Below are 26,616 nucleotides of genomic sequence, written 5' to 3'. Positions count from 1 at the left end.
ACACATTCGCTCACACCAGTCACAACACAACTCGCTCTTTAGTTTCACTTTTATTTATAGTGAGAGTGAGAATAAAAAATTAAGTTTTCTTTTAAAGATGCTCACTTTGTTTTCACTCAGTCATTCACAGACAGTTTCAGTTCAAACTCTTTATTCAAACAGTAAAAATAGAATAAAACCATGTTTCATTCTCCTCTCAAAGACATTTCAGAACAGAAAACAGTGAAACGTGTTGGATAAACAGAAAGAAGAAATGTCATCCGATCAAAACTCGACTGAAGACAAACATCAAATCAAACCTTTAATCAAACTCTTTTTAATCACTGAGGTTTTTCTCAGTGGTGTGTAAAGTACTTGAGTCAAAGTAGATATCTTACCTGAAAGTGACTCCGGTAAAAGTTAAAGTCACCCGTAAGAAAATGACTTGAGTCAAAGTCTTAAAGTCGCTCATATTAAATGTACTTAAGTATCAAAAGTAAAAGTACAAGTACCAAAATTAAAAATGCAAAGTGCTTTTTATAGTCTATACAGACACAAAACAACCAAAACATTTTCTCTTCAGGCTTTTATTTCAAAATGATAACAAAAATATACATACTATACTATACTACTATACTTACTATAATATACATACTAAATACAAACTGTATAATTTTACAAATTTGGAACCCCAGATGAGTCTCAAATAGTAATGGACTAGTGCATCTGAACTTCTGGGCACAACAAAGAACCAACACAACAGAATAAACCAGTGCCTAAGAACACCAATAGACCCCAGTGTAACCACTAAAGAATTAAACTGGGACCTTTCACTTTCTAATCAGTAGCAGGAGTGATACACAACGCCCCTTATGATAACTCAGCAAAAGGAAACAAGTTCTAGGCACACAAATAGGATAGTTCCTCTTTTGTTAACAGCCTGCACAGTGCTCGTACAGAGAAGAGCGTGAAGGCGTGCGTTGCTCCAACCTCCTGCTCAGTAACTAGTATATTGAGAATATAAGAAGTAGAAAGTACAGAAATTTGTGTTCAACTGTATCGAGTAAAAGCCCCTGATCGCGTTAGAGGAGGTCCCGGCCCCTCGACTGTTTGCACCGGTTGTTTCTCTCTCTGGTTTTGTATCGCGTTTTCACCATCATCACATCGTCCAGAGACAGATCGTCCTGCGCTCTGATGAAGCTCTTCATCTCAGTGGCGGCCTCCTGGTCTTCGTACTGGACGGACAGCTGCTGCAGGTTGTCCAGAGGCTGCCGCCACAGAGCCGTCTTCTGGGTCTTCCTCAACGCTTTCTGAGAGCGGTGGACGACAGACAGCATGGATTTGTACAGTCTCACATTGGACAGATCTCCCTTCAGAATGTCCCTCAGGCCTCCAATCGTCCTCATCCTGTGGACCAGCCGGTGGACCAGCGTCCCCTCATACCACCTGGACCGCGACAAAGGACACGGTGAAGTCTCATTCATCACTTTCCTCAAAAAACATTCACCTGTCGTCAACAGGAATATTTCTAAGAATAAAAGCGTCTCACCGTGCGATGTGCTGCTCGGGGAGGGGGCAGCTCAGCAGATGGTTCAGCTGGACGCTGTCCTTCAGGCACATCTGCCACTGGTTGAAGGCGTGAGCCACGTTCAAGTCCAGCTTCGGCTCCTGATGTGGATTTTCAGGCTGCAGCACTGCAACACGTCACACACACGTCACACACACACACGCAGGTAAATGAGGAAATGATCAGAAACTAATAAACGGTTGTTCCTTTGATCTGAACCGTGATTCCCACCTGCTGCGTGTCTCAGGGCGTCTCCGTCACTCAGCCACAGCAGCAGCGACTTCAGCAGCGCCTTGTCTGGAGCAGGCTGAGCGTTCTGCAGCCAGAAGCGGGTGACGGCCACCGGGAGGCGCAGCTGAGGCGGCAGGCGGCTCAGAGACCTCTCCGTCACCTTCAAGGCCTGAAGAATCACCTGCAGGCGCTCGGATTGCTCCACCTGGGGGCGACATTCAGTCAACACGGGGGTAGAGTCCACTTATTCCAATGACGGTAAATAAAGATATTGTGGAACACTACATGGACAGAAGTATTGGGACACACCTCATCAAACTCAGGTGTTTCATTCAGTCATCGGTTGGACCAGTGAAGGTAAATCTTCATTTTGGACAAGTCTATGGTTCCAATGGTTTCAAAATGAGTCACGTGTCCTGAATAAAACAATGTCTTAAAGGGGACATAGCATGCCCATTCTACCACAAGTTGATATGGTTCCTTGGGGTCTTAATGAAATGTCTGTAACATACTTTGGTCAAAATACCACAAGGATCATTTCAAACAGCTTTTTACCCTGTATAAAACAGCCCTCCACAGAGCGACCTGTTTTGAGTGCCTGTTCCTTTAAATGCTAATGAGCCAGCTCCCCTCCTCTCCCCCCATGATTTTAAACAATATAAATTACATATTTTATATGATATAAATGTAGGATGTAGGGAGACTTCCAGTTCCTTGTTACGAAACAATACCCAGGAAGCTCAATCGAGTCGCTCAAGCATGACGTTTCTGACTTAGAGGAACTATAACCAAACGCGCGAGTGTTTTTTCCCCAGAGTGTTTGGGTTGGTAGACATGAGCCAGATACCCACATTAACCTGGAGAAGCACTAACAAAGTGGAATTTGCATGATATGTCCCCTTTAATAAAATCTCCACCTTGTTCAGCGAGCGGAGTTCGAGCCGCCGAGTGACTGATCTGACGTCTGGTTGGACCAGGATGAATTTCAGCTGGAGGCCGTCTCTGTCCCACTCCTCCACCTGGAGACAAGTGTCTCTGCCCAGCAGCAGCCCGTACATCAGCTGGCGGAGCGGCCTGGAGGTCAGGGCAGCGCTGGGCATGTCTTTGGAGTCAACAGGCATGGGGAGGCCCTTTCTCTGCAGCTGCAGAACGTCCAGGATGTCTCCAGACAGCCGGGCCTGCATCAGAGGATGGCACATCCAGTCCGGGACACGATCCCCCACCTCAGGGAGGACAGGACATAACAGGACATTGTCTTTTAACTACTTGTAAGTGTGTTTCCCATCATTCATCTCGACTGAGGCGCCACACACGTCTGCATGACAACAACACACAACCATGAAGCTTTTAACTTTTATCTTATGCAGTAAAATCTGTTTGTTTGTTGGCTGCTTTTGTGTTTCTGAGCAATTCACAATTTGGATGTTTTTGTCTTTTTAAATTACTTCAACATAATTTCATGATTGAGGTTTAAGCCTCAAACAAAACGTTCACATTACTTTGGATGAGTCCAGTGAGCAGCTGATTAGTGCAGCACTTCACCTCCTGCTGTGACAGGACCTCAGTAAAGAGACAAACACCCCAACAGCCTTTGAAAGAAGAGGATTTCATTACTTCTTCTCCCGCTGCTGGAATCAGTGGCGTGATCCCATGGATGAAGAACGTCTCCAGGGAGCTGGGAGGCAGCTGGTACATCTCCATCCCCAGAGTCAGGTTCTCCAGCACCTCTGCCTTTCTCTGGCTGCTCAGGTTTCCCATCAGCCCCAGCGCTGCCTCCCGCGCCTCCTGAGGCGTCAGGAAGCCGCTCAACCAGGAGAGCAGCCCTCTGAGGCGATTTGGTTTCTCACCCAATGTTGGATCAAACTGATCCCATCTGATGGACAACTTCATCCTCTCCAGCTTCAAGTAGTCGTTCCCGGCCAAGGCGGCGAAGGTGGGTAGGAGCTGTGGCTGGATGTGGAAGAAGGTGCAGAGGCGGGACCTGTGGTAGCTCTTACAGGGGATGTAGCAGCTCGAGCCGTTCTGCTCCAGGGCCTTCCACTGGAAATGACTGATGGGCAGCAGTCCTGCCGGGAGATCGAAAATGAAGAAGTCACTGTCATTGGAAAGCACTGGGCACTGCCACTCGCTGGCTAGGGCGGCGATCTGCTGGTCGGCTTCTCCGTAGCACTGGGCCAGCGGGACCTTGAGGCGGTCCAGCGTCTGCACGAACACCATCTTGCTGCACAGTGGCAGGACTCCCAACCTCGTGCCCTCCACTGCTGCCTGGTGGCAGTTCCTGATATTGCCCTCAGCTCTTTGCTTCTTGGTTTCCATCTTGTTGTTGGTGTTGCCTGAGCCTCCGTCCATTACCACGTATGGCTCGATCTCACAGAGTCTGAGGGCTGTGACAAACTTCTCAATCTCTTCCTCAAAGGCAGCATAATCCCCACCGTGATTCTGGTCCAGATCTGATCCACCAACAGAAACAGGAAACACAAAGATCAAACTGACATCGACACACATCCTGCTTGTTTACCGAGGAGGAGCCGAATCGGACTCATGTTTGAACGTTAGGGACCTGAAACCAGAAGACCTGAGGTCAAAGAGCCTGGTAACAAGGTGCTACACCCTCTCAACCAATCAGGAGTCAGTGTGAGCTGTCAGTCATCACGTCTCAGCCTGTTTTCATATCATCAAATAACTGATGAAAACCAAACTGATCAGAAACACAAACATCAGAGAGAGAAGCAGGCCCGGATCGAGACTGCTCATCACCTTTTCAAACAGTGGACTTCAACCAAGTCGTGATATAATAATAATATCAATCATAATAATAATTCGTATTTAATTGTCATTATTTCACACGTGCGGCGCACAGACTAGCGCCACCTGCAGGTGATGAGTTCCAGTGAGGAAGCTGTGAACAGACGACAACACTGAAGGAGAAATGATCCAGAAGTAAATCATCTGAAATATGTCAGAAAACAAGTTCAACAGCCTGTTTGCTTTAGTGACGTCAGCACCGGGAGAGTGGGCGGGGCTATCTTCAGAGGACACATGAAACGAAACCTGCACAATGTGTGTGTGCGTGCGTGCGTGCGTGCGTGCGTGTGTGTGTGTGTGTGTGTGTGTGTGTGTGTGTGTGTGAATGTGTGTGTGAATGTGTGTGTGTGTGAATGTGTGTGAATGTGTGTGTGAATGTGTGTGTGTGTGAATGTGTGTGTGTGTGAATGTGTGTGTGAATGTGTGTGTGTGTGTGTGAATGTGTGTGTGAATGTGTGTGAATGTGTGTGTGTGTGTGAATGTGTGTGTGTGTGTGAATGTGTGTGTGTAGCTACAATAAGGACACATGAAACGAAACTTACACACTGTGTGTTTGTGTGCGTGTGTGCGTGTGTGTGCGTGTGTGTGTGCGCGTGCGTGTGTGTGTGTGTGTGTGTGCGTGTGTAGCTACAATAAGAAGCAAGTTCTCCGTTGAGTGAAAACTTCAGGTTCATGAGAAACATTATTAACAATATAATAATAGTACAAATTAAAATAATTATAATAATAATAATGTAACGCAGACAGTTTAGTCGGTACACGTCACTTCAGTCTGAACTCAGGACTCTAATGAAAGTTGGATGATGTGATTTCACCTGAGCGCAGGTAGAGCGAGAAGAGCAGGTTGCAGCCGTCGACCACCAGCCGCTGCCTCCGGAACTCAGCCTCCCGGTAGATGCTCCGGTTAGTGTCCAGCAGCCGGGTCAGCTCCTTCACCCCCATGCCAGGCGAGAGTGTGATGAGGAACCGCTCCGGACTCCTTGAGTTTCACTTTCCTGACATCATCAGCCCTGAGACCGTGCACGGCCGTGCACACGAACACTCACGGTCCAGGTGCTCAGGTGAAAAAGGGCACCCCTTCACAATTATCTATACAAGTAAATCTATAATAATATATGAAAATAAAGTTACATACGTAGCAAATAACGGAGTATTGGGCCACTCACAGGGGGAATAATCTGAAATGTCAAGGACAGACGTAATTTTCTGGAAAACATTTATGGGAATAAAGTCGTAATTTTATGAGAAAAAGTCGTAAAGTACAAGAATAAAGTTGTAATTTTACGGATAAGTCTCCATTATGACCCTAATTACTTCATCGTCATTGAACCTTATTTAATAACACATGCATTGATCTGTTTCCTATGGAAGCCCATCTGTGATGAAGAAAATAAAAATCCTGTATCTCATAATTATGAGATAGTGACTGTGGGCGGGGCTCAGCAGAGCAGGGAAGCCGTGGTTGAGAGGCTGTCTCTCAGACGTGGGGACTATGCATCGATACAGAGACATAACATAATCCATTCATGTTTTCTGCTCCGTTCATTGTCTTAGCGACGTGCTGCCGCTGGATCATAATAACCAGCGCTGCTCCAGGATCAGAACAGACGCTCATTAAAGGTCGGGTCGACCTGTGTGTGTCTGTTCCCTCCTCACTTCCCCTCTGACCTGCGCTCACTTTACACTTTAACAACAAACACCAGCACTGATCACAAGTTAGTAGGACACGTCACAGGACTGACATTTACTTTGTGTTTGTTTGAGTTCATGAGACACAAGTTCAAACACCGTGTGTATGTAGTCCCCCCGCCGTCCCACGCAGTCCCCCGCCGTCCCCGCCGTCCCCACGCAGTCCCCACGCAGTCCCCCGCCGCCCCACGCCGTCCCCACGCAGTCCCCACGCAGTCCCCACGCACTTTCCACTCAGCAATCACATGTTCTACTGGAGGATAAAATCTTCTTCAATGGATTTTATTCCAACTTGAGGAAAGTTAAAGTTTGGTGAAAGGGGCGTCACCTGATCTTCAGATAAACCATAATAAATGTTCACTTGATTATTCGATAATAAAGTAGATTTAATGAACGTGTCTTGTTTTACAAGTTCTGAGAATTAACCAATGAACAGAAGGAAAATTCAGTCAGAAAGTAAGTTTAATCAGTAACTCACGAGGACAAAGTCAAACCTGGTGGAATGAAACCAGACGACTGATCCCTGTTACTTATTACTGATCTGATGCTTTATCCACAACAACACATTGAAACGTTTAGTTTGACTGAATAAATGAAGAAAGAAGAGATAAATATTCAAATCTTATAATTCAGAACAATTTCTTCTGTCACAACAACACAACTACTGCTGCACCACTTCTACTGAACACGTCCATTTACAGTCATTTGAATACATTTACCAATTACACTATCCCATATGTTTATTATAGTGAAATTACACTGACATATCATATTCTATAAAGTACTGTATACATTTACTTGTGTGTGTTCTCCTGATGTTGTGCAGCATGAATCTACAGGAACATGTTGTTACAGTAATGTTGGCAGTGAGGGAGAGTTGACTGTCGAGTGTCACACCCAGGTTCCTAGCAGTCTGGGGGCTAACACGGAGTTGTCAAAGGTAAGAGTCAGGTCGTGGGTGGGGGGGTCTTTCCCTGGAAGGAAAAGTAGTTCAGTCTTGTCAAGGTTAAGTTTCAGGTGGTGTGCAGACATCCACTGAGAGATGTCAGTCAGACAGAGATTCCTGCTGCTGCCTGTGTTTCAGATTGGGAGAAAGAGAGGATTAGTTGGGTGTCATCAGCGTAGCTGTGGTAGGAAAAGCCATGTGAGTGAATGACAGAGCCGAGAGAGAAGAGGAGGGGACCCAGGACGGAACCTTGAGGGACCCCAGTAGTGAGAGGACAAGGTTCAGACACAGATCCTCTCCAAGTTACCTGGTAGTGTGGTCGTTGAGGTAGGATGAGAGCAGGGAGAGAGCAGAGCCTGAGACACCCAGGTCCTGAGGGGGGGGAATAAGGATCTGGTGGTTCACTGGGTCAAATGCAGCAGAGAGGTCTAGAAGGATGAGGACAGAGGAGAGAGAGGCGGCTCTAGCAGTGTGAAGCTGCTCAGAGACAGCAAGGAGGACAGTCTCAGTTGAGTGGCCTTGAAACCAGACTGGTGAGGGTCAAGAAGGTTGTTGTGGTGGAGATGGGAGGAGAGTTGATTAAAGATCGCGCTCAGAGCTGTGGAAACAAAGGGAAGAAGAGAGACAGGTCTGTAGTGGTTTACTTCAGACGGTGAGGGGGTTTCTTCAGGAGAGGGTTTACTCTTGCCTCCTTCAGAGAGTTAGGAAACAGTTGACAGGGAAGTGTTGATAAGATGGGTGAGAAAGGAAGAAGGTCAGGAGCGATAGACTGGAGAATGTGAGATGGGGTCAAGGGGCAGGTGGTCGGGGGCGGAGGTTACCAAGGTAAGAACTGATTGGGAGACGGGGTGAAAGAGGAAAGCGAAGATGATGAAGATGATTGAAGTGTAGTTTGGTAAAAAGAGCTTTTGGCTGCAGAACTGGAGACAGAAAGAAAGAGAGGAGACTGATCAGTGAGCAGCTCGTCAGAGAGGAGGGAGAGAGGAGGGAGAGAGGAGGAGAGAGGGAGAGAGGAGGGAGAGAGGAGGGGAGAGAGGAGGGAGAGAGGAGGGAGAGAGGGAGAGAGGAGGGAGAGAGGAGAGAGAGGAGGTCAGAGAGGAGGTCAGAGAGGAGGGAGAGAGGGAGAGAGGAGGGAGAGAGGAGGTCAGAGGGAGAGGGAGAGAGGAGGAGGGAGAGAGAGGGAGGTCAGAGGAGGGAGAGAGGAGAGAGAGGGAGGTCAGAGAGGAGGGAGAGAGGAGGGCAGAGAGGAGGGAGAGAGGAGGGAGAGAGGAGGTCAGAGAGGAGGGAGAGAGGAGGGAGAGAGGAGGTCAGAGAGGAGGGAGAGAGGAGGGAGAGGAGGTCAGAGAGGAGGGAGAGGAGAGGGAGAGAGGGAGGAGGTGGAGAGGAGGTCAGAGAGGAGGGAGAGAGGAGGACAGAGAGGAGGTCAGAGGAGGTCAGAGAGGAGGTCAGAGAGGAGGGAGAGAGAAGGTCAGAGGAGGACAGAGAGGAGGGAGAGAGGAGGTCAGAGAGGAGGGAGAGAGAGGAGGAGGGAGAGAGGAGGTCAGAGGAGGCAGAGGAGGGAGGAGAGGAGGTAGAGAGGAGGAGAGAGAGGAAGGAGGGAGGAGGGAGAGAGAGGGAGGGGGAGAGGAGGAGAGAGAGAGGAGAGAGGAGGAGAGGGAGAGAGGAGGGAGAGAGGAGAGGAGGGGAGGAGAGAGGAGGGAGGAGAGGAGGGAGAGAGAGGAGGTCAGAGAGGAGGGAGAGAGGAGGAGAGGAGGGAGAGAGAGGGAGAGAGGGAGGAGGGAGAGAGAGAGGTCAGAGGAGGACAGAGAGGAGGGAGAGAGGAGGGAGAGAGGAGAGGGGAGAGAGGAGGTCAGAGAGGAGGGAGAGAGGAGGTCAGAGAGGAGGGAGAGAGGAGGTCAGAGAGGAGGGAGAGGAGGGAGGAGAGGAGGGAGAGAGGAGGTAGAGAGGAGGAGAGGAGGGAGAGGAGGTCAGAGAGGAGGTCAGAGAGGAGGTCAGAGAGGAGGGAGAGAGGAGAGAGGAGGGAGAGAGGAGGTCAGAGAGGAGGGAGAGGAGAGAGGTCAGGGAGGAGAGAGGAGAGAGAGGAGGGAGAGAGGAGGGAGAGAGAGGGAGGGAGAGGAGAGAGGAGGGAGAGAGGAGGTCAGAGGAGGGAGAGAGGAGGAGAGAGGAGGTCAGAGAGGAGGGAGAGAGGGAGGAGGGAGGGAGGGAGGAGAGAGAGGGAGGTCAGAGAGGAGGGAGAGAGGGAGAGAGGAGGTCAGAGAGGAGGAGAGAGGGAGGAGGGAGAGGAGGTCAGGAGAGGGAGGGAGAGAGGAGGTCAGAGAGGAGGGAGAGAGGAGGGAGAGGGAGAGAGGAGGTCAGAGAGGAGGTCAGAGAGGAGGTCAGAGGAGGGAGAGGGGAGGACAGAGAGGAGGTCAGAGAGGAGGTCAGAGGAGGGAGGGAGAGGAGGTCAGAGGGAGAGGGAGAGAGGGAGGAGGGAGAGAGGAGGTCAGAGAGGAGGTCAGAGAGGAGGGAGAGAGGGAGAGAGGAGGTCAGAGGAGGGAGAGAGGAGGGAGAGAGAGGGAGAGGAGGTCAGAGAGGAGGTGAGAGAGGAGGAGGGGGACAGAGAGGAGGGAGAGGAGGGAGAGAGGAGGCAGAGAGGAGGTCAGAGAGGAGGGAGAGAGGGAGGGAGGAGGTCAGAGAGGAGGGAGAGAGGGAGAGAGGAGGTCAGAGAGGAGGTCAGAGAGGAGGGAGAGAGGGACAGAGAGGAGGGAGAGAGGTCAGAAAGGAGGGAGAGAGGAGGTCAGAGAGGAGGGAGAGAGGGAGAGAGGAGGTCAGAGAGGAGGTCAGAGAGGAGGGAGAGGGAGGTCAGAGAGGAGGCAGAGGGAGTCAAGAGAGGAGGTCAGAGAGGACAGAGAGGAGGACAGAGAGGAGGACAGAGAGGACAGAGAGGAGGGAGAGAGGAGGTCAGAGGAGGAGGTCAGAGAGAGAAGAGAGGAGGACAGAGAGGAGGGAGAGAGGAGGAGGGAGAGAGGGAGCAGGTACAGAGTCTGTTGATGTGGTCGGGGTGTCAGTAGAGAGAGTCAGAGAAGTGGTCAGAGACAGGAAGTGGGAGACAGTGAGGTTAGAGGTAGAGCAGTTTCTGTTAGGACTGAGTGAGAGAGCACATCTATACAGTGTGTCCCTATATGTGTGTCCTGCAGTAAAGTGGATGTTTCTCATTTAAATGCTTCAGTGACTCCCGGACTCGAACCTTTGTGTTTGTGCACAGTCACGTGGTTTCACGCTTCCTCCTCAGGACCGGTTCAAACCGACAGAAGACAGCGGAGCTTCAGCTGCGGCGCTGCGGGGACGAAGCAGAGCTCAGCCCCGCACAGAGAGAGAGACCCACCGGCAGCTGCTCTCATCCTCCCCCGGTATGTCCGCTGTCTTTGTGCCGAGGACCCGCTGCTTCCTCCGGCACGTCCTGCCCGGGCCGCCCGCCGCCATGCACCGGCTCTACAGCCTGGATGTGACCGCTCCGCTGCTCCGCACGCAGGGCTACGTGGACGGCCGCTGGATCTCCGCGGCCTCGGTGTTCCCCGTCCTGGACCCGGCCACCGGGCAGGAGATCGCCCGGGTGGCGGACTGCGGCCCCGCGGAGGCCAAGCAGGCGGTGGACGCTGCCTACCGGGCGTTCGACGGCTGGAGGCGGCACACAGCCAAGGTAGAGACCGCCGCCTGTACCAGACTCCGCGGCAGAAACCCCCGGTTTACCATAACTCCTGCGCGTGTGCTCAGACAAGCAGCATAACGAAATGTAAACCATGTTTCCTCTGTTACAGGAGTGGAACTTGAATTCGGCTCAGACACAATATTATAATAAAACCCGCAGTTTAGATAAAATCACAACTTTAACTTCAGAGTCAACCGGATGTTTTCAACTGTTTCCATTCTATTTAATATCAGTCCTGCGCACGTGCTCAGAAGAAGCAACACAACAAGCTGCAGCTTTTATAAACCGATTTGAATTCGGCTCAGACAACATTCACAGGGAAACCCGCAGTTTGGATTCAAACCAACTTCCACTCCAGTGTCTCAGGAGAAAGGATTCCGTCCTGAACTCAACCCGAAAAACCTCCAATTTAATATCAATCCTGCAAATGTGCTCAGTTAAAACTACAAGATGACGTTTGAATTGTGTTTTCTCAGTGAAAACACAATTCAACGTGAATTCGGCTCAAACTAACCTCCAATGAAATATTCATGTTGCATTTCCACCCAGAAAAAAACAAAAAACAAACTCAGGCTCACTTTAGTGCAGAAACTGTCAATCAGACTGACAGAATATCTCAGATACAAACGCTGCCATCTTGTGGCGATGACGTAATTTGCAGTGGGACTGCGAGGTATCGAGGTCCCGCCCACACACAATCCTGAGTCAGTGTCAGCTGTCAATCATGACGTCTCAGCCTGTTTTCATATCATCAAATAACCAATGAAATCCAAAGTGATCAGAAACTTGAACAAACATCAGTGAGATGAGAACGAGGTGAAATGACAGAAACATCTTTGAGATTAAATTCAGTCCATGTCCCATCTGCTAACATGGAGGAGGAGGGGTTCATGATTTATTTACAGTCTATGATCAATAGCGGAGCCGCCGCTAACGCTCGTTTCTCTGAAAACTTCAGATCCAGACGTCGAACGACTAAAATCCTTCATCTGCTTCAAACATAGAGATAAAAACCACGAGATCTAAAAAGTGAACATGTGACTTCAAACTGGATAAAAATGAAATAAATAAATAAATAAACAATCGTTAGATTTCTGCAGGTTTGAAAATATAAGCTCAGCTACAGATAAAACACAGTTTTGATGATTTTAGACGTTTGAAAATTGGAAAAGTTACAGATTGAACTTTAATAATAAACAAAAATCACACAAATCTGTATATTTACATATACAATATTTATACATGTGTGTTATTGCAGGAGCGGAGCATCCTGCTGAGGAAGTGGTTCGACCTGATGACGCTGCACAAACAAGACCTCGCCAAACTGGTCACGTTTGAATGTGTGAGTATCGTTCACCCGACTCACTCGCGTGGGTTCAAGTTTGTAGACGGGTGAATATTCCACAGAACCAGGAAGTGGATGTGTTGTTTGTTGTGTCGTGATCTTTGTCTCGGAATCGTTGTCGTCGTTTCACCCTCAGGTCGATTGTGTGTTTTTCAGGGCAAACCAATGGCGGAGTCTCTCGGGGAGGTCGCATACTCCGCCTCCTTCCTGGAGTGGTTTTCAGAGGAGGCTCGGCGAGTTTACGGCGACATCGTCTCCTCGCCGGCAAAGGACAGGAAGCTCTTCCTCCTCAAGCAGCCGGTGGGCGTCAGCTCCATCATCACCCCGGTGAGCAGCCAATCACAAGTCTCTGCTCTCATTATGTTGGAGGGAATTTCTTCAGATTGGATTGAAATGTTCAGTTGGATTCAAGGATGAAGTGATTAGAATCTGGAGGTCAAAGGTCAAGGTGACCTCATGTTCTTGTGAACGTGACATAACTGTTCAAAACAGTTGAAAACTTTTCATGTAAAAACGACTCTGATGGGTAAGAAGTTAAGTTTGGTAAACGTTGTGTTGTTTAACAGTGGAACTTCCCCAGCGCCATGATCACCAGGAAGGTGGGAGCTGCTCTGGCCGCCGGCTGCACGGTGGTGGTCAAACCGGCGGAGGACACGCCGCTGTCGGCGCTCGCTCTGGCCGAGGTCGGTGCAATAATAACACAATCGATCTTTAATAAACTGTTCCACTTATATCTGGTTCATGACACCAGTTTAAATCTTACCGTGATTTAAAGATAATCTTCACGTCATTTTCTTCAATAGCAAAATAACAAAGGTGAAGTTAAAACTTAACATCAACAACACACGGAATCATTTTGAATCTTTTACCTCAGATATGAAACCCCTTTTTAATGTTTGTTATTTTTCGGAAATATTGCACAATTTTGGTGTGTGTGTGTGTGTGTGTGTGTGTGTGTGTGTGTGTGTGTGTGTGTGTGTGTGTGTGTGTGTGTGTGTGTGTGTGTGTGTGTGTGTGTGTGTAGCTGGCGGAGCAGGCGGGGATCCCGGCGGGTGTGTTCAACGTGGTCCCTTGTTCCAGAGAGAGGACTCCGGCGGTCGGGGAGGTTCTTTGCACCGACCCCCTGGTGGCAAAAATCTCCTTCACCGGCTCCACAGCCACCGGCAAAGTAAAACTTCTCTGTTTGGTTGTTTAATGTCGTCATCGCGGTTCATAAATAATGTAATTATAATCTAAAGTCATCTCTTCTCAGGTGTTGCTGAAAATGGCCGCCGACACAGTGAAGAAGACGTCCATGGAGCTGGGTGGCCACGCCCCTTTCATCGTGTTCGACAGCGCCGACATAGACAAGGCAGTGGGCGGAGCCATGGCCTCCAAGTTCAGGAACTCCGGACAGGTATTAATACTGCAAAGTCACATGTAAGATAATATAAACGTTTCTCTGACATGTTATCGTCTCCTCCCTGCAGACGTGTGTGTGTTCAAACCGGTTCCTGGTTCAGAGCGGCATCTACGATCGCTTCATGGAGAAACTGGGCCGAGCGATGGACACCGAGCTCCGTCTGGGTCACGGCTCGGAGCCCGACACCACCCAGGGGCCGCTCATCAACAGCAGAGCTGCAGAGAAGGTGCAGATCCGGTTCTGCTCGGCGAGTTGGTTTGTGTCCTGGTGACGTCTGACCCGTCCTCTGTCCCCCAGGTGGTCCAGCAGGTATCTGATGCCGTGTCCCGGGGAGCGAAGGTGTTGAAGGGAGGGAAGCGTCTGGACGGGTCCTTCATGGAGCCGACTCTGCTCGCCGACGTCACCACAGACATGCTCTGCACCAGAGAGGAAACGTTCGGCCCGCTGCTGCCGGTCATCAGGTGCGTCACAGAGTCCAGCTCAATTCATTTCCTCTTATCTCATCTGTTGATGCTTCTATGAAACAGAAAATCCTCAGACTGAACCTTTTTACTGAATCAGATTTTCACTGGTTCTTAAAGTGACCACTTCTGCATTTGATGTATTTCTATTTGTTCGTCTGTGAAGACGTTATAAATATTTATTTCATATGACGGATGTTTCCTTCATGCAGACGCCTGATGAGAATCATCACAAACTAAAGTTGTTGCGATATTAAAATACCAAGAGGACGTTTGAGTGTTTTTATTATAAACAATAGCACCCGGATTTGTATTCCTCCGCTCCAGCGACACCCAGTGGCCAGAGGTGGAATGTCTTCCTCTCGTCTGTCCATCTCGTTCTTGTGAACAAACACTTTGAGGGAATTTCTTCACATTTTGTACAAACATTAACTTGGACTCAAAGATGAACAGATTTGAGGGTCAAAGGTCACAGTGACCTCATAGGAGTCTGGAAAACGATATTCACGGAGGCTGAAACTGAACTGGTTGGTGTAGTGGAAGGAAAAACTAATCGTAATAAAGTCTGTTCTGTATTAAAACATAAAGAAGTGGTAGAAACTCTGCTGCAGCTGTTTGTGTTCGTATCAGAACCTGTTTCTGTCTCACAGGTTTGATACCGAGGACGAGGCTCTGGCCATCGCCAACGCGTCCAACGTTGGACTGGCAGGTGAGTTCGTCCCTCTGAGCTCCTGTCGTGAAGAACTACAGAAGATAACAATGAGTTTGTGGAAGTGGACTCTGATAGAACCAGATACTTTCATCTTGAAGGTCTAAAGATTCCTTCGCTGCTGAAACTCTGTTCCTCTTTCTTCTCAGGTTATTTCTACTCGCAGGACATCAGTCAGATCTGGCGGGTGGCGGAGGAGTTGGAGGTGGGGATCGTTGGAGTGAACGAGGGCCTGTTGTCCACCCCGGAGTGCACCTTCGGGGGGGTCAAACAGTCCGGTTTGGGCCGCGAGGGCGCCAAGTACGGCATCGAGGAGTATTTAGACGTGAAGTACATGTGTCTCGGTGGCCTCAAGCTGTGAGGAGGCAGCGCCAGCGTCCAGCCCTGATCTGTAGAGCCACGTTGTAATTAACACGTTTTTAATGGGAACGCTCCTGACAAATAACAACAGGGTCCAGAGAAATATGTTTTGCAGTTAATCATGTTTTGATCAGGGGTGAATATTCAGTTCTGTTCTGACTTTGTGCCATAATCCCGATCCACCAATCAAAACAGGAGGAGTTCATTCATGTTCCTATTGTGAAATAACAATATTTTACTACTCTAACCAGTAGGAGGAGCTGTAGCCTCCCATTGTTGATAAGCCCCGCCCCCTCGGTAACTGTTGGCGTCAAGCTTTACATTCCCACACTGCATCTGTACTGGTTACCATGGTAACAGTTTGTAACGGCTACATACGTGTCATAATTTAGTTTTTTGTAATAGTCCTGTAAAAGAAATGTTAAAACTATTTTATTGGAAGAAGTTTTACTTACTAATATTTTGTTGATTCATTGAAACCTTTATTTATACAGAGGGAAAGCCACTGAGAGCGAGCTCGCTTTCTTTAATCTCCTGATTACAATACAAATATACAAATATACAGTAAAGGAACAATTATTTACAGATGTAAAACAGAAATACAGACATAAGAAACAATAAAAAGCAGCAAAAGTAATAAAGGTTTAAAAAGTCAAGACAGTTGTCTCTGGGTTTAACTTCCTGGTTCTGGTTCCCACAACCAGACTTTTTCTAACGGAAACTTTAAACACTACAAACTCGTTACTGCTGCTAGTTAGCCAGCCTGCTCTGCCTAGTAACAGTTGCTAAGCTGTGATTGGAGAGTGACTTTTTGGGGCGGGGTTTAGTTGAAAACGTTGGTGACGGTTACGTCTTCTCCTCCGTCACCATCCTCGAAAACATCTGATCAAACTTTTATTTTCTACAAAGTGAACTTCCTGTATTAGCACAAACTTTTAGTTGTGCTACTGATAAAACAAAATACACTAAACCTTACGCTAAATAGTTTCGTTGGTGTTGATCTTCCTAAAGTTCTGTCGTAGGATTATTTCAGTGAAAACTGTTTTTTTTGTGATTAAAATCCTTGAATATGCTGATACAAAAGAAATAGGAACAAATTGTATTTTATCTCTTGTATCTCAGTTTAATGTTTGGACCTTTAGTTCAAAATGTAGTATATGTATCAGTTTGGGTAAAATGATATGTTGAGTGAATATAAACGTTGAACTCGTGGCCTAATGTGAAGGATGAATCATCTGCATGCATCCAGTTTCTAGGACAAAGTCAATGTCAGTGTTTTTCTGTGTAGAGATAAAGAAATAAATCAAATTGAAAGATTTATGGTGATACTTCTTTAGATGCGTGGCAGGTTTAGTCTGAACCTGAAGCAGTTTTCTGCCCTGGAGCCATTTTGAGTCTTGGTGAAGTTTGTTTTACAAACCTTATTGGAAGTGACTGACACTGTGGTGAGCAAATAAACACCAGACGTAAAGTATCGGTGTGTTTTTTTACAGAGTCCCAGTCGTAACGATCTCACTCATCAGGAGCATCATCGTTGTTTCAGCTTTGACCAACAGAGATTTTCATTCATTGAATTAGAAATAATCCAGTTTTCAGTCTATTTTGTTAATGAACCTGATTAGACTGATTTTTTATATTTGGCTTAAAATGATTATTACGTTTATAAAGATTTCATTAACTCAGAGACAATCTCAAAAGGAATCTGCACGCCTTGGCCATAGGAAATACTAATAATTAAACAGGTTACTGCCCAGAAGCTTCATAATATTGTATTTCTTTAACACAATTATCACTATCATTTATTTTATGTAGCATATATTTAATATGTACTAATATATAGAATTACAGTAATTTATTCCATCAGTTTAATGTCGTAAACACTGTCCGGTTGTTCAGTACCAACTATTGTTATTTGTACAGCAGATTGTATTTCTAAAATGTGTAATTGGTCTTAATCGTAATATATATTTTGTAGTAGTCAAAGTTAGGGTGACTGAAGGAGCTTTTGTTCACATGAATTCATTTAAGAAACTTTCGTTCTATTCAGACAAAACTAAACCTTTGAACATCATAAAAAAATCAAACTTAGGAACAGCTTGATAAATAAACCCCGTGCCACGTCTTTATCCGATCAGACCTTCTTTCCTTTTGACTGTTGCCCTTTGGTTTACGTCCTTGTGCTAAGCCAGGTTCAACATGGAGCACAACTTAAAAAGACAGTGAAATAAATAAACTGTGTTTGTGTGTTATGTTAGTTGAGGTCGTCAGTCAACACTTTAACACTGGAAATGTTTGTATAACAATTACAATTCCCTCAGTCAAAGTGCTGAGCTAAACATATTGCGGTCTTCTTTTGGATACTGATATTTCTTTGTCTGCAGAGGACATCCATCCAGCAGAGGGCAGCTGGATGGATGTGACCGTTTAACAAGTTACTATTGAGATGAAATAATAATGAAGCTCACGTTAGCTTCGATTAGCCTGTTAGCTAATGAGTTAATGCTGTTGGAAGGCCTTTAAATCCTTTGTGTTGAGGAAGTGCCGGGTTGGTCCGACCCTGACGCTCATTTTACTGATTTCACTAACGAGGATCAAGCTCGTCAAACTCTGAGAAGCCTTATCTCTCTCACCACTTGGGGCCGCCAGAGTGCAAACCTCCTGGAAGGCTCCTCTCTGCGTCACGTGGAGGTCGGTTATCCCGTCATCCGAAGGCGTTTCCGTTGCGATTAGCCTGAGCGATGAGCTGGTTCCTGCTCTGGACGGGTCGGTCCCGGCTGAAGATGGTGTCCTGGTCGCTGTCCAGCTCCGACTCGGACATCATCAGGCTGGAGTTGTGCTCTGTGCTCCGGTGTTTGATGCCTGCACAGAGGAAAGGGTTCAATCCTCCTCACACTTCTATATGTTCTCATACATATTCATTTGAAGGCTGTTTTGTAGCGTGACCTTGAACTATCAGCAGATTTATTATCAACATAATACGTGACATGTTTTATGATCTAAAATGTCACAGTTTGATCAGAAATAATAATCATACTTTTATCCAACACTTTTCTAACGAAGGTTAAAGAAGGTACGAGGAGGTCAAACAGGATTTGTGTGATCCCACGTTGACCTCTGACCTTCCTTCACCTCCGTGAGTTCATGTTTCCATTGAACCAATGACGTCAAGGCCACTCACTGAATTTGGGTCTGAGCTCCACCCTCTCCTGCTCGTCCATGTTGTCCAGGATGGTGTATTTGGTTTTCCTCCTCACTTTGGTCTGTCTCCTCCTGAACACACAGATCAACCATCAGCTGTTTCTTTCAGTATCTCAACTTGATTGTTATTGGTCAGAGAATCAGCTTTGTCACATCATCGTCAGCCCTCCAGGATTCATTCATTAAGCTCCAGCAGCAGGACGGTGTCTGAAAACACCGCCCAGCTCGTCTTCCTCACAGAAGCAGTGTGACGACAGATGTGTTAACGTGTAATGTGCGTTGACCTCTTGCAGCAGCAGATGAAGGTCCAGCTGACGGACAGGATGACGCCCATGAGCAGGAAACTGGTCAGGATGACGTACAGAACCCTCCACTCTGACAGGAAGAGCACAGACACTTAGTAAAGTTCAATAAAGTAACAAACAAGTTTATCCAACACGTGGATTTTACAGAATATTTTACTACAACGCCCAAATGTTTACAGTTTTATTTTTCTGTGCTAATAATCAGAGTTACCACAGTTGCTTTCGCCGTCACCAAGGTAACGGCGAATCACATTCTCCGTCCAGAAGGGGTCACATGTGCAGTCCTTGGTGACCGGATCACACTGACCACGCCCCGAACAGTGGAGGAGACACACTGAAGGAACAAGAAGACACACAATCACTGTTACACAACTACTACACAACACTAATGTTTTAAGATCTTAGAATAAATGTGAATCTGTCAAAACAACATGTTTTTATTTATCGTCTGTATTTAAGTGTAAAGTTTGATGAATCTGTATTTTTATCGGTATCGTCTTTTCTATTAAAACCAGCTCAGAGAAAGAATAATCTGGATTCCCACTCACACACGGTGTCGACTCTCAGGACTCTGAACAGCAGGTAGTCGCTCTTGTCTCTGAGCAGCTGGTTCCTCAACAGAGCCACTAACCTGGAGCCAGGGAGGGGCCCCGAGGGGCCCCACACCGAGAGCCTCAGCACCGAGCTGGAGCCAAACACAGGAAACAGCTTGAAACGCTTGTTAGAGATAAGACATCTGAAATCAGCATCCTAGATAATTAAACAGTCACTAAACCAGTCAGTAAACCAGTCAGTCAGTAAACCAGTCAGTAAACCAGTCAGTTTACCAGTCAGTCAGTAAACCAGTGGGTCAGTAACCAGTCGGTCGGTACCTGAGGTGCGAGTGTCCCTGCAGCGCTCGGACCTGGATGTCCCCGTCGAAGACGTGCAGCAGAGCGGCGAGCTGCCGGACGACCGTGTCCCTCTGAGACAAACTCACCTGAGACACTGACACCAGCATCTCCAGCTCCACCTCCTCCCCCCCGCCCGGCTCTACGGAGACACAGGAGGGACAAACTTTAAACATGAGGAAAACTGTCAGCACCCTCCGGCCCTCAGTCCGCGCTCTCGTCCCACCTGGTCGGACCTCCACCGTGGCCGTGGCCGTGCTGGAGCGTCCCTGAGCGTCGGTCACCCTCAGCTGGAACAGGTAGGTTCCTTCTACCAGGTTGGCCAGGTACAGAGAGGCTTGAGTCTCCGAGCCGTACAGGACGTCCTGCAGACACACGCTTATGAGAATGATTTTAATCTAATCTAATCTAATTTTAGTGTCTGGACTGACCCCAGCAGCAGGACTCTGGCTGTCCCTGACCCAGAGGTACTGGACCCTGGTCTGGTCTCCGTCGGTGACGGATCCTCGCAGAATGAGCGAGTTGTTGGGCAGAGTTAACGTGTGGCTGCCGCTGGCGTGAGCGACCGGAGGAAGACGAGCGGCTGCAGGAGGAAGGACCACAGAAGAATCAACGCGCTGCTGATTCAGATCAGTAAATATACGAGATTCAAACCCACCTACCCTCCTCGACCCTGAAGGTCACTGAGGCGCTGTCTTTCGCCCCCTGCTGGTCATAGACAGTCAGTCGGAAGGTGTAGCGCCCCACCCGGAGACCTGTTGCCGTAGCTACCGCCCGGTCCACCTCCTCCAGCCTTAACCCAGGAGGACCGCTGGAAAAGAAACATGTCGGAAAACATCAGAGTTTCGTCTTCAAAAGATTTTTAACAAACGCAAAATAGTAAAATCTTCATTTCACTGCACGTTGTACTGCATCATCCGACCTGATGGCGTCCCAGTGGTAGCTGGCGATGCCGTGGTCGTCGGTGCTTCCGCTGCCATCGAGCAACAAGCTGCCAAGCGGGAGGAACAACTTCCTGTCAGGACCTACAACCGCCACCGGACCACGGTTTGACCCGACGACCTCCGACACTGAACAAAATCACAGCAGAAGTTTCTGTGTTTTTTATACATTTAAAAAAATGTTGTTAGTTGATTTAACAGAAAGTTTTTTTTACCAGAGTCAGCAGAGAGGGTGGTCGTGGTGGGGGGGGCGGGGCTGGTGCTGAGAGGTGAGGTGGCGGTCGGGGGGTCAGAGGTTATGGTTTTGGCTGGGGGGTGGGGCATGGTGGGCGGAGCTACAGCTGCTGACGTCATCACAACATCTGTGGATCAGAAACAATAAAATAATACTGTGATACTTTAATTAATAACCTATTATAACGAGTGTGTGAGTGTGTGTGTGTGTGTGTGTACCGGTTGTGCGTCCAGGTGAAACTGTAGACAACGTGTGTTGTTCAGGTTTTGTGAGCGGCGGCGTCGGGGATCGACCTGTGAACAGTTGAAGGAAACAAGCTTCTGTATCATGACTGAAACTGTATCACAGTTATAACGCTGATCTACTTTGAAAACATCATGATGTCGTCTGTACCCGTCTGTGTGGTTGTGCTGCTCGGCCAATGAGCTGTGGTCGGGGGTGGAGCTGTAGTCCTTGAATGGTCTTGATGGGTGGAGTCAGTGGTTGATGAAGAAACAGTGCCACCTTGTGTTTTGGTCTGTAAAGAAACGTGCGGAAAAATATATCACAATTCAAAATAGTGAATATCCAGGCGAGGAGGTGACAGAGACAAAAAACTTTACGAGAACTTTTATTTATATTATATTTATCTATTTTTATATATATATATAAATTTAGTTCTGAAGATTCTGAAGTGAATGAAACTGATGCTTTTCCTCTGTCAGTCGTTCTCGTGGCTTCGAGTCGATTCTTCACTCACTGTTTTCTCTGCAGGATCCGTCGGCCTCCTGGTTCCGTCCTCGTCTCCTCGGCTGAAGTTCCCCACAGACGAGGCTCGGATCTGGGCCGCGCTGCTCTCAGTCCTCTCTGGACCGTCGTCTGCTTCTGATTGGTTGAATCCGTCTCTTCCCTTCAGAGACGAATGATGAGTCGACGTTACGACCTCTGAACCTCCGCCTGCCTTCTCCTCCTGGCTTCCCTCGGAATACTCCACGTCCAGCCTCCCAGGGCCAGAGAAGTCCTGCCGGGGCCCGTCAAAGAGAGCCAGGTCCTTCAGAGCCTCCAGGTCCCCGGGGGCCTCAGAGGGCCGCGACAGGGGCCTCCAGCGGCCGCTGTACGGCTCCCCTCTAACCAGCGACTGAAGCACGAGTGTCTGAGGTGGCGCCCTCTGCAGGAAGGCCAAGAACGAGTCGGCCCCTGGTCTCTCTCGCGGCTGGCAGTTCTCCATCTGCTGGCAGATCAGGATATAGCAGCGTCCCTGGAACAGCCAGGCGAGGTTGTAACCCGGCAGGTCGCAGCACGCCGCCACGCACTGCGGCAACGTCAACACGCCGGGTATCCGCAGGATGCCGCTGCTCGTCACAGCCGGGGACACCACCGCCTGAGAGAAGGTCGCCCCCTGCCAGCACTGAGACGCCATGACAGCTGAAAAACAAATCTGGTTATTTCGTGATATAGGACGGTGCCATCTAGTGGTCAATTCTATATTTCACAGACTGTTAGGGTTGGGCTTATGTTGTTTTCTTAAATATGTAACATATACTTATGTTTATTTTGTAAACAGACAAAATTAGAGTTTGTTAATCAGGACGACAGAATAATATCGACAACTTGTCTAATAATCGATTGATCGCTTAAGTCAATTTTAAAGCTAATAATATTCAAAGAAAATCATTTATGCAAACTTTTATTTGTAAAGTAACGTGTTTACATGTGTATGATTTATTATTTTAATAGAAACAAACAATCATTTCCTGATGAATCAATGTTAAAAAACAGTCTTTTTAATGATGTGGTACCGTCGACCGAGTGAAGCAGCAGCAGCAGCAACGTTTTCTCCCACATGTTCAGTCCGAGCGTCGGAAGCCTGAAACAAATCATTGATTTAAAGAAGGAAAATATCACAATACAGAAAATAGCTTCATATTAAATATGATGAAAAGTTATAAACAACAAAAAGATTGAATTCTTCTTATTAAAATCTACTGTTGATGAATATAAACAAAAGTACCTTTAATGTTACACGTACATTTATATAAACACGTACACACAGATATAAATGCATAAATGTTAATGAAACACATTAGGATTGAATTACAAATTGTAACAATCTGATGATAATGTAATAAGTATTCATTTTTATGTTGTTTATCATATTTAATGTTTTTTGACGGATGGTTGATAAAGAAGCTTTTTCAATTTTCATAATTAAAATCATCGTTATTTATGTCCCAGAATATTTTTTTTATTTTTCATCTTTGTGTTTGATTTCAACTGTTAAACATCTATAACTATTAAACTGATCAAAATACCTTATTTCTATTCATGTAAAGTGAATACAAATTAAACTCTTCTTCTTCTCTGGTGTTAGTTACACACTGGGACACTTTCAGCACCACAGCTCCGGACAGCGCCACCTGCAGCCCCGCCCGGCAGCAGCGGCTCGGTGACAGAAAACAAACGCACTTTGACAACGACAAAATATAATTTTATATAAATTTAATATAAAAAACTGATTTATTCACACATTGTTACAGCTGCTTCATCTGCCTCTTTAAACAGCTGCGGCTAAAAACTCCCTCAGAAATTCTACCAATTTAAGGTTTGATCGCCCAAAGATAAACATCTGTGATAAAAAACACAATAATTAAAGTAGTTTCTGTGTCAGTATGAAGAACTTTCAGATTCGGCCTCAAGTCATTACACTAAATATCACGTCGTCGTTTAAAACTTCAGACTTTGTACGTAGAGGCAACCTGAGACGAACAGCAGCTTCTGAAGCTGTAACGTAATAAAATCAAGTTCAGTCAACACAGTCAAACTCATACAGATCATTTACTGTATCATGAAAAACATTCATGATTTTGCGTCGGAACGAAACAACGCGTTTATTCCGGGACTCGTCCAATGAGTGATGTGATGACGGAGCTCTGATTGGCTGCGGGCTCAGCCACGACAACAAAAACACCTCGTTTCTCTTCATCTTTCATTTTTAGCGACAAAACGTGAAAAGATGAAATAAATGAAATCGAACGCACCTGCTGGTCGCTCCCGGTTCTCCTCGGTGGCTCCGCTGCGTCCTGCGGCTCTCACCCCGGGGTGTGACGCTCTCATCCCGGGTCTCATCCAGGGTCTGACCGGGTCTTAGAACGGGTCTTATACCGGGTCTGACCGGATGTGACCGGGTCCGGTTCGGGTTTAGTTTCACGTTGATGCTGAATTTGAGAGAAATCACTAGTGTCGAGTCAGCGGAAATTACACACCTAATATCCGGTCGCAACTTTCAAAATAAAATAACTGTAGACAACGTGTGTTGTTAGGGTTAGCTACAATTTCTAAATGTTAGCTACAATTCTAACAGTATACAATTCTTAATATTATACAATTCTAAATGTTAGCTACAAACTCTAAATGTTAGCTACAATTCTAAATGTTAGCTACAATTTCTAAATGTTAGCTACAATTCTAAATGTTAGCTACAAACTCTAAATGTTAGCTACAAACTCTAAATGTTTGCTACAATTCTAAATGTTTGCTACACCAAATGTAGCTACAACTCTAAATGTTAACTGCTACAATTCTAAATGTTAGCTACAATTCTAAATGTTAACTGCTACAATTCTAAATGTTAGCTACAACTCTAAATGTTAGCTACAATTCTAAATGTTAGCTACAATTCTAAATGTTAGCTACAACTCTAAATGTTAGCTACAATTCTAAATGTTAACTGCTACAATTCTAAATGTTAGCTACAACTCTAAATGTTAGCTACAATTCTAAATGTTAGCTACAATTCTAAATGTTTGCTACAATTCTAAATGTTAGCTACAACTCTAAATGTTAGCTACAATTCTAAATGTTAGCTACAATTCTAAATGTTAGCTACAATTCTAAATGTTAGCTACAATTCTAAATGTTAGCTACAATTCTAAATGTGAATCTACAATTCTAAATGTTAACTGCTACAATTCTAACTGCTACAATTCTAAATGTTAGCTGCCAAATTTAAATGTTAACTGCTACAATTCTAAATGTTAACTGCTACAATTCTAAATGTTAGCTACAATTCTAAATGTGTTAAGTTACAATTCTAAATGTTAGCTACAACTCTAAATGTTAGCTACAATTCTAAATGTTAACTGCTACAATTCTAAATGTTAGCTACAATTCTAAATGTTAGCTACAATTCTAAATGTTAGCTACAATTCTAAATGTTAGCTACAATTCTAAATGTTAGCTACAATTCTAAATGTTTGCTACAACTCTAAATGTTAGCTACAATTCTAAATGTTAGCTACAATTCTAAATGTTAACTGCTACAATTCTAAATGTTAGCTACAATTCTAAATGTTAACTGCTACAATTCTAAATGTTAGCTACAATTCTAAATGTTAACTGCTACACTTCCTAATTCTAAATGCTACAATTCTAAATGTTATGCTACAATTCTAAATGTTAGCTACAATTCTAAATGTTAGCTGCTACAACTCAAATGTTAGCTACAATTCTAAATGTTGCTACAATTCTAAATGTTAGCTACAACTCTAAATGTTAGCTACAACTCTAAATGTTAGCTACAATTCTAAATGTTAGCTACAACTCTAAATGTTAACTGCTACAATTCTAAATGTTAATGCTACAATTCTAAATGTTAGCTACAACTCTAAATGTTAGCTACAACTCTAAATGTTAACTGCTACAATTCTAAATGTTAGCTACAATTCTAAATGTTAACTGCTACAATTCTAAATGTTAGCTACAATTCTAAATGTTAGCTACAATTCTAAATGTTAGCTACAATTCTAAATGTTAATCACAATTCTAAATGTTAACTGCTACAATTATAAATGTTAGCTACAATTCTAAATGTTAAGTTATACTTCTAAATGTTAGCTACAATTCTAAATGTTAGCTACAACTCTAAATGTTAGCTACAATTCTAAATGTTAGCTGCTACAATTCTAAATGTTAGCTACAATTCTAAATGTTAGCTACAATTCTAAATGTTACACTTAAATAAAGAAGTGCACTTAAATGTTAGCTGCTACAACTCTAAATGTTAGCTACAATTCTAAATGTTAACTGCTACAATTCTAAATGTTAGCTACAATTCTAAATGTTAGCTGCTACAATTCTAAATGTTAGCTGTAATTCTAAATGTTAGCTACAATTCTAAAGCAAAATTTAAATGTAAACTATAATTAGCTACAATTCTAAATGTTAGCTACAACTCTAAATGTTAACTACAATTCTAAATGTTAGCTACAACTCTAAATGTTAACTACAATTCTAAATGTTAACTGCTACAATTCTAAATGTTAACTGCTACAATTTAAATGTTAACTGCTACAATTCTAAATGTTAACTGCTACAATTCTAAATGTTAGCTACAATTCTAAATGTTAACTGCTACAATTCTAAATGTTTGCTACAATTCTAAATGTTAGCTACAACTCTAAATGTTAGCTGCTACAATTCTAAATGTAGAAAACTACATTTTTAATAAATTGAGTCATGAAATATAATTTACAATTGAACTAAATCAGATGTATATGATCAGATTCTCTGTCATGTTCAACAGTTCATAAAGTTTTTTATTTTTATTCTTTTCATACACTGTAGAATGAACATGACACTAAGATCTGTTTCCTGTTGGTTTTGTACTTTTTTAATTAAAACGATATATAAAATTATAAATTATTTTCAATAAAGTTTTTGATCAAAACAAAGACGACAAACTGACTCTGGCTCGTCACCGTCTTTTATTTCTGTTTTCTTAAAAAAAAAAACATTTACAACTGAAATCACAACCATTTATAAATTACAACAGCAAACACAATAATCTGTTTTAAATACACTCCTCCGCTCGAGTCACCGCTCAACCGA

At 45.3% G+C, this 26,616-nt stretch overlaps 4 protein-coding genes across 11 annotated transcripts in view; 1 reads left to right on the top strand and 3 right to left on the bottom strand.

Moving 5' to 3' along the window:
* Nucleotides 1-550: 550 nt before the first annotated feature.
* aste1a (asteroid homolog 1a) lies at nucleotides 551-5,572 on the bottom strand. Its single transcript, XM_035162897.2, has 6 exons — nucleotides 5,398-5,572; nucleotides 3,392-4,227; nucleotides 2,695-3,000; nucleotides 1,778-1,982; nucleotides 1,529-1,673; nucleotides 551-1,425 (listed from the first exon to the last, which is right to left on the bottom strand). Exons 1-6 carry the CDS (start codon nucleotides 5,522-5,524, stop codon nucleotides 1,062-1,064), a joined length of 1,983 nt encoding a protein of 660 aa, XP_035018788.1. The 5' UTR covers nucleotides 5,525-5,572; the 3' UTR covers nucleotides 551-1,061.
* A 4,639-nt stretch (nucleotides 5,573-10,211) lies between these two features.
* aldh5a1 (aldehyde dehydrogenase 5 family, member A1 (succinate-semialdehyde dehydrogenase)) lies at nucleotides 10,212-16,500 on the top strand. Its single transcript, XM_035163813.2, has 10 exons — nucleotides 10,212-10,896; nucleotides 12,164-12,247; nucleotides 12,407-12,577; nucleotides 12,817-12,933; nucleotides 13,275-13,418; nucleotides 13,503-13,646; nucleotides 13,720-13,878; nucleotides 13,950-14,113; nucleotides 14,764-14,822; nucleotides 14,972-16,500. Exons 1-10 carry the CDS (start codon nucleotides 10,609-10,611, stop codon nucleotides 15,181-15,183), a joined length of 1,542 nt encoding a protein of 513 aa, XP_035019704.1. The 5' UTR covers nucleotides 10,212-10,608; the 3' UTR covers nucleotides 15,184-16,500.
* On the bottom strand, nucleotides 15,643-24,014 carry kiaa0319 (KIAA0319 ortholog). 3 transcript variants are annotated; one of them, XM_035163810.2, is made up of 16 exons: nucleotides 23,769-24,011; nucleotides 22,530-22,597; nucleotides 21,491-22,155; nucleotides 21,145-21,268; nucleotides 20,970-21,044; nucleotides 20,732-20,878; nucleotides 20,498-20,645; nucleotides 20,238-20,386; nucleotides 20,007-20,158; nucleotides 19,802-19,940; nucleotides 19,558-19,717; nucleotides 19,234-19,370; nucleotides 18,897-19,019; nucleotides 18,665-18,755; nucleotides 18,361-18,452; nucleotides 15,643-18,041 (listed from the first exon to the last, which is right to left on the bottom strand). In XM_035163810.2, the coding sequence occupies exons 2-16, from the start codon at nucleotides 22,573-22,575 to the stop codon at nucleotides 17,884-17,886; spliced, it is 2,406 nt and encodes an 801-aa protein (XP_035019701.1). In that variant the 5' UTR covers nucleotides 22,576-22,597; nucleotides 23,769-24,011; the 3' UTR covers nucleotides 15,643-17,883. The 3 variants fall into 3 exon arrangements, 2 of the variants coding, with proteins under 2 accessions (XP_035019701.1, XP_035019703.2); XM_035163812.2 differs by lacking the exon at nucleotides 19,802-19,940 and having other exon boundaries at nucleotides 20,234-20,386; nucleotides 23,769-24,012; XR_004697371.2 differs by lacking the exons at nucleotides 15,643-18,041; nucleotides 18,361-18,452 and having other exon boundaries at nucleotides 20,234-20,386; nucleotides 23,769-24,014.
* A 2,459-nt stretch (nucleotides 24,015-26,473) lies between these two features.
* LOC118113961 (DENN domain-containing protein 4B-like) overlaps nucleotides 26,474-26,616 on the bottom strand; it is a 27,833-nt gene continuing 27,690 nt past the window's right edge. For all 6 annotated transcript variants that reach the window (XM_035164109.2, XM_047340741.1, XM_047340743.1 and 3 more), the window contains one exon: nucleotides 26,474-26,616. This exon is cut by the window's right edge and continues 2,179 nt beyond it. The gene's annotated coding sequence lies outside the window, so the exon portion shown is untranslated.

This window comes from Hippoglossus stenolepis, chromosome 8 (genome assembly GCF_022539355.2).
Source record: "Hippoglossus stenolepis isolate QCI-W04-F060 chromosome 8, HSTE1.2, whole genome shotgun sequence".
Lineage (NCBI taxonomy): Eukaryota > Metazoa > Chordata > Actinopteri > Pleuronectiformes > Pleuronectidae > Hippoglossus > Hippoglossus stenolepis.
Note: the sequence above shows the minus strand (reverse complement) of the source record. Positions and strands in the feature narration are given on the sequence as shown.

Bases quoted from the DNA above. Each gene is read 5' to 3' on its own strand.
- aste1a (XM_035162897.2), bottom strand. From the start codon at position 5,524: ATGGGGGTGAAGGAGCTGACCCGGCTGCTGGACACTAACCGGAGCATC. The intron at 4,228-5,397 runs GTGAAATCACAT...TTGGTGGATCAG, and splicing joins CTCGCTCTACCTGCGCTCAG to ATCTGGACCAGAATCACGGT. The intron at 3,001-3,391 runs GTAATGAAATCC...GTCCTCCCTGAG, and splicing joins TTCCAGCAGCGGGAGAAGAA to GTGGGGGATCGTGTCCCGGA.
- aldh5a1 (XM_035163813.2), top strand. From the start codon at position 10,609: ATGTCCGCTGTCTTTGTGCCGAGGACCCGCTGCTTCCTCCGGCACGTC. The intron at 10,897-12,163 runs GTAGAGACCGCC...GTGTTATTGCAG, and splicing joins GGAGGCGGCACACAGCCAAG to GAGCGGAGCATCCTGCTGAG. The intron at 14,114-14,763 runs GTGCGTCACAGA...TCTGTCTCACAG, and splicing joins CCGCTGCTGCCGGTCATCAG to GTTTGATACCGAGGACGAGG.
- kiaa0319 (XM_035163810.2), bottom strand. From the start codon at position 22,575: ATGTGGGAGAAAACGTTGCTGCTGCTGCTGCTTCACTCGGTCGACG. The intron at 20,387-20,497 runs GTCGGATGATGC...TTTCTTTTCCAG, and splicing joins TACCACTGGGACGCCATCAG to CGGTCCTCCTGGGTTAAGGC. The intron at 18,756-18,896 runs GTAACTCTGATT...TCTTCCTGTCAG, and splicing joins TGACGGCGAAAGCAACTGTG to AGTGGAGGGTTCTGTACGTC.